This window comes from Periophthalmus magnuspinnatus, chromosome 4 (assembly GCF_009829125.3).
Source record: "Periophthalmus magnuspinnatus isolate fPerMag1 chromosome 4, fPerMag1.2.pri, whole genome shotgun sequence".
In the NCBI taxonomy this organism is placed as follows: domain Eukaryota; kingdom Metazoa; phylum Chordata; class Actinopteri; order Gobiiformes; family Gobiidae; genus Periophthalmus; species Periophthalmus magnuspinnatus.
The window spans coordinates 26,936,105-26,948,861 of record NC_047129.1 but is presented as its reverse complement, the minus strand read 5'-3'; the positions used below and the strand labels follow the sequence as shown (position 1 = coordinate 26,948,861).

At 37.8% G+C, this 12,757-nt stretch overlaps 1 protein-coding gene across 1 annotated transcript in view; it reads left to right on the top strand.

The window, feature by feature from the left end:
* Positions 1-1,739, top strand: part of mcf2l2 (MCF.2 cell line derived transforming sequence-like 2) — a 103,954-nt gene extending 102,215 nt beyond the window's left edge. The window contains exon 34 of the mRNA XM_055221591.1: positions 1,288-1,739. Within this exon, the coding sequence (XP_055077566.1) occupies position 1,288 (1 nt within the window). The 3' untranslated portion in view covers positions 1,289-1,739. The remainder of the gene's footprint in view (positions 1-1,287) is intronic.
* The last annotated feature ends 11,018 nt before the right edge of the window (positions 1,740-12,757 follow it).

Sequence of the window (12,757 nt, the reverse complement as noted above, 5' to 3'; positions counted from 1 at the left end):
TATGGAAATTACACGCATCTGTCGACTATATGTCATGGCAATACGACTGATTCTAACTCGGTAATGTTGGTAATCGTTTGGAAACAAGGTGTCAGAATGCATTTAAAGGTGCACTACGTAACTTTCGATTGGAGGGAATGCCGCAGGACACGTCTTTCCCTGGAATTTTCCTCAATATGGCATAAAACTTTACAGAAGGTCTTATTGCTCACAAATATCTTGAAAAATAGTAACATTTTTGTAAGCTGGGTCACCATTCCACAGATCATACCTGTATCTTGGGTTATTTGGACCCTCCTCCAGGGAAGTTACATAGTGTGCATTTAAACCTATCCAAGTTTCATCAGTTAGATTATTTCACTTATTCCAGATGATTCTACTCTTCATCAATTGTGTTAAGCCCTTTGTAAGTAATTATGTAAAATTGTCAATAACATTTTAGTTTCTAGCCTTGCTCACCCCCAGTTTTACAACAAAGCAATAACAGCGCAGCAGCGAGGCGTACGTGAAGGACTCGACTCGCATTTTAACCAGTCGGGACGATCTACACCAGCAATGTCATACACTCATCCAATAAGCGTAATTATGTGTCGCTCAAATTAGGTTGGAGTTCAAATTTTGCAGCATCAATGGAGCATCTCCAGGCTGTTCACCGCGGGAAGGACGGGAAATAAGCATGTGGTGTCAAAATAAAGTTCTGATGCCCTTTCAAAATATGGTCTCTAAAACCGCTATAGTCGTGTAAACACCGTGTGTCGCATCCAGGACCTCGGGGAATGACTCGCGATGCTCTACGAGAAGTTTATAGCCACGAGGGATGAATATAATACACTTAACAATGTCAAACGGGAGCTTTACAAGGACGACTTATGAAGGAAAAGGCGCATGGCGTGCAGACAAGTAGCCTAATTAATGCAAGCACCGCAGCCACGGCTTGTTATTGTCATGCAAAGCACCGTTCCTCCTATCAAATTTTATATAGTTTTAAAACATAATTCATCAGATCAACAATGAATATGAAAGCAATATAAAACAGCTGATGTTTAAATGTGAGAATATACAGAGGCTAGGATTGCAGAAGCAGCTCTGATTCCTCTGGTATAAATTTTACGCTTTAAAAATATGCAAGTTTGCCGCTTTACTCACCTTACATTTCCCTGAGTCTATTAAAATTCCAGGTTACTCCACTCCATTTGACTATCAGTGGTTTAAATGTAGCTTTTTGCACTAAACCCCACCATAACCATCTTATTTTAACTAAGTCATGATTGTTTATGTATTTTCCAGATATCTTCAGTGACCTGTGCACGGCCGCGCTCTCGGACTCAGACGAGAATGAAGCAAGCACATGGGGAGACATTTCTGAGGGACGCTGAGAAACCTCCATGTTTGTAGTTTGTTTGTTTTTTCTATTGGACTACAAGACACTGATGTAGCATTATAAAGACTTAGCCACAACCCCAAAAGGCTGGATTTTACACACTGAAACTTAACTATTGAGTAACCTGCACTTGAAAACAATTACCACCTGTTAATATTAAGGACTATTTGGGAATTTTTTTCTTCCTGAAAACCAAGCTGGAATGTCTGCTGCCTGAAAGACCTTTTGCATCGTCTTTCCTCACAAGATTAGTCTTCACTTTCTACTTTTTATCTGCCTGTTTTTGTGGATTAAAAATGGAGAACTTGGCAGAAGCTTTGACACAAAATAATATTCTTTCTCACTGATGTTATTTAAAATCTATAATCCCTTCAAACTTCACTGCGAATATCATGATTGAACAGAATCACGCAACAGAAAATGCAAAGTCTTGGTTGAATTGTTAATGTAGTTAAGGAGAAGTAAGTCAGTTATATATTAAGAATTACCTACTACTTCCGACGTTAGCCAAGTTTGTATTGTAGTGGTTTGGCAGAGACCCGGTCAGGATGGATTAATTAATAATTTTGAGAACATTTTACTATATTTTTTATTCAAAAGATAGAATATTTGCATTGAAATGGTTAACTGCCACAATTTATTTATTACTCTGAATCATGTGTAAAGAGAATTCACGCTGAAAAATTTAAAGGTTTGTCAGACTCATAGATAAATAATTAAACAAAACAAGTTATTTTGTCAAAATAGTTAACCATTTCAGAAAGATCGTTCAAATATTTTTCACCTTTTCAAACAATTATACCAATGTGCACCAAACTACAGTCTGAAAAACTGTGTTACTTTTGCAAAAATCTTGTTCATATCATATCCAAATATCACATGTACTTAGTCTTAACTACAATGTCAAAAAAACTATGTTCATTCATTGTTATGTTACTATACTACATTAACAAATATCCCTTGTTGTTTGGATTAGCTTAGCCTCGTTTCCAAAGGGGCAGCCTGGGCCGATTGTAATGGAAACGCTCCCCTAACCCCAACTGTCCCGTGCCAAAGCGACCCCAAGTGAACCGTGCCAGTGGAAAAGAGCCTCTTGTCTCATTCGTCTATTTCTATAAATGGGATACAGTTGGGCATAGCTACCACAAATGCTGGATTTTAAAGGGACTTATACAAATCTTTTTTTTCAGAGGATACCATTTTTTTATTTTTGCAACCTCTTCCCACTGCTCTACTCTCCCTCTGTATTTCCTTTTACTCCAGATAAATCTTTTTTTCTCCCACACACGTCTCAATTTCAGATAATGCTGCGCTGCTCCTGTGAAGTGGCTCTAATTGCTGGGTTTGCACCAAGCTCTGAGCCCAATATCTGGCCGAGCAGATAGTGTTTATCAGCTTCATCTGTACAAGGAGGATCGGAGCGAGATAGGAAACATGAGAGGAACCGCGGAGATGAGGAAATACAAGGGAGATAAGGTGAGAAGTGAGCTACGAAAACTGCATTACTTACATGTAGTAGAGATATAGTGGAATCTATTTATATTTGTGCCCTTGACAAATATTAACAAAAAGCCTGTGTACAAAATATACACATTAAAGGTACAGTAAGTGACTTCCTGGAGGTGCCACCTTTATGATTGTATGGAAATAGTAAGTTAAAACCATACCTCGGAACATTCTCGTTGCAGATAGATATGTTTATGCCATATTGTTTAAGATTATAGCCTAAGGAATGTTTCAATGGCCAAATAAGAGTCAGGTTTCTGGAGATGCAAGCCCGCTCACTGTAAGGACGTATGTTTTTTAGTGCAATAAACACAACCAAGGAGTTTTAAATGACCAAATAATGTACCTTTGTCAGTAAAAAGGAGTGGACTGGAGTAACTGAAGTAGTAAAAAAAAGTAAACCTATATTTTTTCTGTACAATGTTCAACAATACACAATTTTTATTCTTCCACCAAGAGGCTAAACCCTCGCCGTAGCTGTTATAATAGGAACACTATCATACTCACAGTGATAAATGGTACGTTCCCTTTCTCAGATCTCTGCCCAAATAGATTTTTCTCTTGTTCCTCGGCCAATTACTGACTCAACACACCTACAGGAAATACAACAAAAGCAAACTCTTTGTTTTAACATTGCCCACTCAACAAAGCAACTTGAACATTGCCCACTTCAACTGAGCATAATGTTAAATAATGAGTGCATGAAGAGAGATTACAAATACATCGTCTTGACTGAAGAATCTCTTTTGACCAATGGACCACATATTTGAATAAAAATGTAATGTATGGCTTAGTGTTGTGAGCGCAGACTGTATAAAGAAGTGGACTAAGTGAGTGTGACGTCACCCATAGCACTCGGCTACAGTCAAATACAACGTTATATGAGCGAATTTGGGGCCAAGTTTCATATTTGGAATTCCGACCACGAGTATCATAGCAACCGAAGAGCCAATCAGGAGCGAGGCTGTTGGTTTAGCAGAGAACGGACGCCTAGCAACGCTGTCAATTAGTGTGAATGACCTCCAGGAAAGAAGGCTCCTGATTTGTCTGTTATTAATGTTCATATCTATGATTTATGGACACTACAGCAAAATAAAAACACCAAGATCGTGTAGAGCGACGAACATTTTAAGATCAAAATGACAGCAGCAGTTACAGAGAGAGTCGAGTCCAATTAAATTTTAGGATGGTGAAAATAGTGAGATTCAAAAAGGCATAAATGTTTCATGGAAGAATAAAATTTACTGAATTTTATCCAAGAAATTATCAGACTTAACAGCCATAGCCCCAAATTAAAATCATTCAAAAATTGCAAGCAAAATTGTTGAGTTTATATGCGCATTTGATTTATTTATATCAAAATCAGCTAATGTTCGATGGCATCATTTTGAAAAATATGATGTCACAGTTCAATTCACAAAACAAGAGCTGGGACAAGACAAATTGTGCTTAAATACAAGAGAAGAAAACCAGATCCAGAGCCTTTAAAATCATCCAACATGTATAAAGTAAGATTAACAGAAAATGCTACAATCTTTCTCATATTTGACCCCATAATCTGATGCACACTCACTAATTCCATATTCAACTGGACACACAATCAGATTACAACACAACACAACAAAACCCATTCCAATTCCTCCATTATTTCGCTTCACTCTCACATTACAAACAACCATGCATGCGTTTTTATTTAAGACCTGACAGCGTATGAGGCTCTCTGCATGATTTGTGTCACTGACGCCACATTTGCTAACATTCTTTTAAGCTAATGACTTCTAAATGAGCTTCCGGCAGAACAGACACGCGCCGCTATCAATCACCAGCGATGTCTTTTGGGGGCGATACGCTTTTTGTATACGAGAAGAGAGAGAAAAAGAAAAGGAAAGAAGGAGCGAGAGAAGCGGGCATAAAATGACTTGGGATGTAAATTAGGAACATTGCTTGGATGAATTGAATGCCCAAGATGTAAATCACGTTGCGACATGCTATGTTATACTAGCCGCATTCTGTTTTTCTAATAGGATTGCCTCGCTTTGTGCTAGCATTTCACAGTCTTTTTTTGATTTGCTAGCGTAAACTACAAACCGTGCAGGCTCGATCATAAAGACAGCGGAGATGCATTCAAGTGCACGCCAAGATTATTGAGTATAACTGCGGTATTGGTGGTTTTCAGATTCTAGGATGTGTCGTGTGATGATATCAGACGTCCAGATGGGGGGTAAGAGCCAGTTTTGCCTATTGATTATATTGTACTTTGCCATGAAATATCCCATAGACGTTGAATTTGATCATTTCTATTTGTGAGGAGACCCAAGAACTCACTGTGTTACAACAAAAATCGACATTTTAACACAATTCATTTGAGCATTTTAGCCCCCATCTGTATTAAATATGACAGGCTTATAGAAAGTTGTGATGACCCCTGAAACCCAGCAGTTGGTTGACAAAAAGTTATGTCTTGAAAGAAGAAACTATATAAGGAGCTAGCAACTACTATCTAGCTTAACATTCTATGATAAATACAGCTATAACTTTTATGTCAACAATTATTATTTTTCTTTTACCCATTGAGATTTTAAAGACATGTATGTCAGAAATAGAAATCCACCCGCCCACTACCACATTTCAAACAGAGCTGCTAACTTGGGTGTAAATGGAGGACAAAAGTTAGCAAAGTAATGAGGGAGGAGGTGGAGGTGCGGGGTCTGGAGGTATAAGAAACAGTGTGATTGGTTTAACAGGTGTCCACACTTCAAACTCCGCCCCTGCAGCTAGGTATTTGTAATCAGAAACACCTCGCTTTGATCGAGGAAGTCCTGTGTGATGTCACCAGCTACGTGAAATTGCAGAGACAAACTTAGATTTAGGTGTTTTTGACCAGAACGCTGCAAATTTACGTCGTTTGCCTCTAAAATTGACAAAACATGACTAGGAACAGTAGACAATGCTATGAAAAACACCATATACGTAGTTTAGTATCGAAAAAAAAGATGATTTAGTTTAGTTCCACTTTAATAATGCCAGTTTTTTTGTGATGAAACGTCTTTTTGGCATCAGAGTCTGTACAATCCAGATAACAATTATTCAAATTAGTCACAATTATTCTGCTTAATTGCTGCAGCTCTATTGCTAAACGTCTTTTTTTCTAATAGGATTGTCTGGCTTTGTGCTGGCATTTCACAGTCTTTTTTTTATTATTTGCTCGCGTAAACTACACATCATGCAGACTCTATCTTAAAGACAGCGGCGGCGCATTCAAGTGCACGCCAGGACTGTAATGCGTGGAACGGACACAATATCAGATGCCATCCACGTTTATGCCAAATGACTCAGCGAGCTAGCGACGGAAAGGGAGAGCGGCGCAGATCTTATCCCAGCTCACTGCGTCGGATTTGGGTGCCCTGATGGTGTATTCATTCATGCACAGCTACGGATTGTATTATGTGGAAATAGGGCCTTTACTTTGGTTCCACTACATTGACAAGAGTATGTTTGATTCATATGGTTTTACACTTACATCTGCTTTTTAAATACTAGCTGTCAATCTCTATTTGAGAAACAGAAGTAACACAATATTTCTTTTTAAATAATGTTGAAAATGTAGTTTGTTTGTTTTTCTGGGGCACTGAATGCATTTTTTGGTGAAGGGCACACTACCGTTTGTCTCCATGGAGGTTTTTATTACTATGACTTGAATGTTCCACACTAGTACTATTATTACAGGTTTGTTTTTGCACAGGAATGTATTGAAAAGCATACGTTCTTACTTTGGGTGGGGTCGCCTCAGCACAGATCTGGTTTTTAACTTGTCGTGGCAGCACCATAAGTAAGCAACAAAGTGATCTATTCGAAAAGGTTAAACTTAATGATGTCTACATGGAGGCATTGTTCCAAAAACTCATCTAAACTTAGCCAAGACTAAAATAAACTTATACTTCTCTCTCTTAAAAGTCCACTCTTTTTTTACTGACAATGGTTCCACTTCATATTTCTTTCTTTTACCACAAAAATGCAAAGTTGGGGGGAAAAATTGACATACTAGATTTGTTTAATAGTTTTGTGTTTCAAAGCAAATATTTAGATTTTAAGTTAATCCGCACAAAATATTTCATAGAACACAGGTAACACATTTAGTTAACATCAATGTTTTTTCCCAGTGATATTTGGGATCATTTAAAACATTCATTAAGTTTTTCTTTCAGAAGCACAGTTTGTAATGTTCCTTTGTTCTTTCGTGACTTCTTTGTGGTGGCAAATGTCCGAAGCCCTTTTTTTTTGTGATTTTTCAGGGAAACACTAACACTAACCTAACTCTCACCATCTTGTAACACAAAATAACTGAAGTTTGAACTGTTCTTATATGTGTAAATATGTTCCTCACAGTATTATCATTATTGACATATTTGTATTTTTATTGTACATATATGATTGTGTAACTGCTGTATTGGTTGTGTACATTTCTACTGACAATGGGTATGTCTTGAAAGAGGAGATTACACAAGGGGCTGGCAACTATTGACTTAAGACTGAATCCATCTGGAAAATGAACTGCAAATAGGGCTGCAACATTTTTATTATTATTATTTTTTTTTTTAAATTCGTTTAGGAAAGCAATTGTATTTTAAAAACATATTTATAACAAGACAAAATATTCTGACTGAAGAATTGTTACAGAAAATATCTCAAATCAAGGTTATTATTGGTTTAAAAATAAAATAAAAAAGACTAATCCTAATTTCTTAGTCATTTTGTTCTAATAACGTTGCTGTTTTTGTTATGAAACATCTTTTCCTCTCTCATTTTTTGATTAAAATTGAGATTCGGTATTGATTATTCTGAATAACTGTTGCAACCCTAATGCTAAACAACAAGAAATATATGGAAACTATTCAAATTTACTTTGGGATATGGTTCAAATATGCAATATATATACTTAGAAGTAACCATGCAGTCAGTATTTAACAACCAAGAACTGAAAAATGTATTGTGCTTCTTTGGTCATAAAATTTTAAAGTCGGCCATTTTAATCTCAAAACAGTGAATCGTCTCTTTAATAAGACAGTTGCCGGTCTTACTCATTCAGCTCCTGTGTATAAAAACTATATAACACAACATTGTACATAATATTGTTGCAGGCAAACAATGAGATTAACAAGATGGCCGTATGACATTGAAATGAACGTTTTTGTATGAATGGTAAAGGGATGTAAAAGTGAATGGAATTAGAAACTTGCAGAAGGTTGTCAAGTTTATCATGTTGGCTAAGGAACCATAGAAAATAAACTTGGTATTAAACGTGCACTTAAATTGTGTAAATAGTGCATGGGTTTCCACGATTTTTAGGCTCTGACCTCTGATGACCTTTGAGTGCCTTTTGCTAGTTTATTTCCCCCGTAATATAATATATGACTGAACACACTCCCAAAAACACCATGTTGACTTTAAACGAATATGTAATCTGTTTCTACTTAATAATTCCATGTTAATCAAAGCAAATACGTTGAACTTAAAGGTGCTGTACCTGATTTTTGCCGTCTTAGAGCTGGTTCATTTTTAACGGTTTGCACTGGTCCAAAGTTATTCCTCACGTACCTTATGAATTCTGAGGATCCTAATTATTAATTACAATGAGTTTATAAGAGCTTTTCACAACTTTCAGAGGCCAAAGCTGAGTTTTGCCTTCACGGTAATGCCAAAAACAACTAGCATGCTAACCGTGCACTTGGTTATCGGACAGTCAACTGCTATAAGTACACAGCGTAATTATTTTGACCTCAAGAGCTGCTAATGTGATATATCTGTACTGGGGTAAGACAAATTTTGCTCTGATACATTGAAAAAATCAGGTGCAGCTCTTTTAATCTACTTAAAATCTAAATGTTAAATTAACTAAAAAAAACACATAATAAATAAGTTAAGTTACATAATGCATTTATTTAGAGTCAACAAATCTTTTTTCAGTGTAAAATGCTATAGATTAGCAGTTAGCCTCAGGGCCATCTACACTAATTATCCATGTCAAACGTTGCTATCCTTCCCACATATATTGTACAGTTGTCTCTTGTATCTGAAGTCCTAATATTGTATGTTTGTAAAGACATATTTCTATTGCGCCGCTCCTGCTGCAATCAAATTGCCATTTAAAGAGAATGTATGAAGTTTGTATAAAGTCCATGTTTTATTGTTATGTACATTTATGAATTGTGATAATATGCTCTGACAATATCTGCTTTGGCTCCTGTGTTTTATTACAAATTCTTATTATATGTAGTTTAAAGGGCCTATATTATGCTAATTATATCTATGTTATAATGTTGTTTTCTCATCAAAAACAGACCTGGAGTTGTGTTTTGTTTTATTTAGACGTTTAACACACAAGTCCTGCATATTTAGTTATTTTCTCTCACGGAAAACCCTCAGTTCCTCCTTGTGATCTCATTAAGTAGTGATACAGGAAGTGTTTTTAAACTCCATGCACCTTCACTAGAATCATTTGGATAATTTCAACCCTGGAAGTGCCTATTTTATACTGAACCAAAGGTAAAAGGTCATTGTTAATTTTAAAACTAACCCTAATCTGGTGCACAAGATACAAACACAATAAATAGCAAAAAGGAAGATAATTAGTTTATTACTCACCTTAAAGAGATGATGTTTAATCCATTCATGTCGCATTTATCCATGTCCTTCCAGTTGCCAGTATTTTCTCCATGTCATCCAGTCCACAAAGCATTGATAATAATCCAGTTTGAAGAATCGTTTTATAAAAAAAAAAAAAAAAAAAGGTGAGAGTAGTTCCTGTCATGTGTTATGGTTGCATAAATCCAGGCAGCGTGGACCGGAGGGTGAAGCTGCTGCAGATTTGCGATAGTAGACAAAATACTACTTCCTGTGTGTCTGCAGCTTTCTGTCTGTGCAAAACATTAAGCTACATTTTAAGAAATAGCAAACATTTAACTTACATCTAATTTATAAGTGCAATGCTCTGATCGCTTTGAACAGACAAAATAAGTCACTTTACTCTAGACAGGAAACAGCTGATGTAAGTGTGCTAGCTTTGATAGCTCACAACCTTTAGCTTGTAGTGTGCGGTCTCTTTGCTGCAGTCTTTGCACTTGGAGGATCTGAAGATTTTAAGTCTTATACCATTCTCCTCATGTCTGTGGTGTGAGCTTCGTTTCAGACTCAAAAATCTTGTAGTGTGTGACAGGCTCTAGGTTCTGTTTAGTCCTGGTTGTGGTTTAGTTCTACAGTGGCTTTGGATCTTGCTAACTCTCCACGCGTACTTGTCATAAGCATAAGTCATAAGCATTTTGAGTTTTCCTTATATTACTGTTTGTCTCCTGGAAGCATTCACCATTCTATAGAGCTACTACAACACAAATAAAATATATGTATCCCTGGTCTGCTGCCCATTTACTGATCCTCAGGCCACATAAATGAAGAATGAAGAATGTGTCTCTCACGCAATGCTCAGAGGTGGTGACGAATGAAAAGATGCGGTAAGTAAGATTCTTGTTGACACTGACACAACACTACAGGGGGAAGCTGAAAAACTGCCAGTAGAGGCTATAATCTATAGCACGGGTGCCTAAAGTGTGGCCAGTGGGTAAACTGTCTTGCCCAAGGACACAAACAGGAGCATCCAAGAGGGAATCAATCCACCAATCTGCAGGTTCTATAGATCTATTGCAAGATTTAACAAGATTTAAAAGTGACCAATCAGATCGCTTATGTTTTCTTATTACCACTTCTGTTTACCAAGGTGATATTCACAGTTGCAATATCTCATAACTGAAAAATAACTGCCTTCTGGCTACACATTTGTTCAAGAAAGAGTTAAGTCTAGCTGTCCAGGTCAATGTTACAAACTCTGAAACTGTCAAGAGTCAAGAATGTGGCTCAGGTACAAAGTATTTTTCAAACGTCAGAGCAGAGCAGCATTTTTCAAACGTCAGAGCAGAGTCTGTTTCAGTTTCTGTGTATCCCCCCTGAGCGTGCATGTGAAGTCTCTTTCTGTGACCGTGCACATGAACTCCCTGTGAGCGTGCATGTGAACTCTCTATGAGCATGCACGTGAACTCTCTTTCTTTGACCGTGTGTGTGCATTGTCTATGGGCACACATGAACTCCCTTCTGTGTGAGCATGCACGTGAACTCTCTCCCTGTGAGTGTGCACGTGAACTCCCTCCCTGTGAATGTGCACGTGAACTCTCTACCTGTAAGCGTGCACGTGAACCCCCTGAAAGCATGCACGTGAACTCCCTCCTTGTGAATGTGCATGTGAACTCTCTCCCTGTGAGCGTGCACGTGAACCCTGTCCCTGTGAGTGTGCATGTGAACCCCCTGAAAGCATGCACGTGAACTCCTTGTGAGCGTGCACGTTAACTCCCTCCCTGTGAGCGTGCACATGAACTCTGTCCCCGTAAACGTGCACATAAACCCCCTGTGAGCGTGCATGTGAACTCTCTCCCTTTGACCGTGCGTGTGTCTATGGGCCCACACGTGAACTCCCCTTGAGCACGCCCATGAACTCCCTGTGAGCGCGGACGTGAACTCCCTCCCTTTGAGCGTGCACGTTTACAAAGGTGACTCTTTTGTTGTTGGGAGAAACATCAGTGGAGTCGGTTGCATCATGGTCTTCAAAGTAACATAAGTGTAAAATGAGAATGAGAATTAGCCCCAATGACGTCTCAAAGTCAAATGTAAGCAGTTTAAATGGACTTTAATAGAGACGGGATTAAACAGCTGTATTTGCATAAAGCTACGACAAATCCACAAGACAACTTTTCACAAACTTCACATGTAACAACCTTTTTCTGCTGGATGTGGCGCAACAAATAGTCTGATTCATTCAAGAACAAACCTGTTTTAAATTAGCACCTTTCAAATTCATAATCTAAGGGCAAACGTAGGTCACTGATTGCTAATATCTAGATTTTATTTCAATTTGGTTGCACACACACATCACATGCAACCTGCTTGACTACATGAAAATCTTACATCTTTGTCCAAAATGTTCCATAGTATGACATTTAATTTATATATCAAGCAGGTCATGCCAAGTTACAGGTCACATTTGTGGAAAGGGCACTGAGTTTACAATAGAAATCCATGTTTTTCAAAGTATTTTTGACAGAAAAACACTTGAAATTGGGTAAGTTCAGACTAATGGGAACATTCCAAGAAAAGCACAAATACATCCATGAAACAAACAAACCCTTCTCCAGAACAACAAACAACCTCTTTCAACTCTAGTTCCATTTAAAGCACTAACATTTTACCATACTAAACATCTTTTTTTAAGTCCTTGTGATGGTTAAAGACATTTTCGGGATGTTTGAAGTGTTTGTCCTGTGTCTCTGTTGCCTCTGGGCGGAGAACCAGCTTTGCGGTATGACGGACACAACCCAAAGACAGTTCCCCGGGGAGACCTATATGTTTTTGTGAAGAGAAAAAAACAAAAGGAAAGAAAAACTGCTTTTGAGTCTATTCCCTGACAGTGTATTCTCATAAGGGACCTGCAGGGGGAGCTCTATCGCTGAAAGTTACTTAGTTCTGCAATACAAAAATGCTGATTTATTTCTCCAAACTCTGCTTCAAATCACATGCTTTTACTGCCACACTGACTGCAGACCTGTCCATTAAAAACCCATAGCTTATCATGGAAAATTTAAAACGAATTAATCACAAATCTATTAAAACTTAATATATTACTCCACTTGACTGTACAGAACTAGATTTTAGGATAACACTCATTGTCTCTGTAGATCATAACACACTCTCTAAAGACCCCTCCTCCTCACTGTGGCTTGTTAAACTCACAGATCCTCCAGTAGAAAGAGAGAGGCTGGTGTCTGGCCCCGA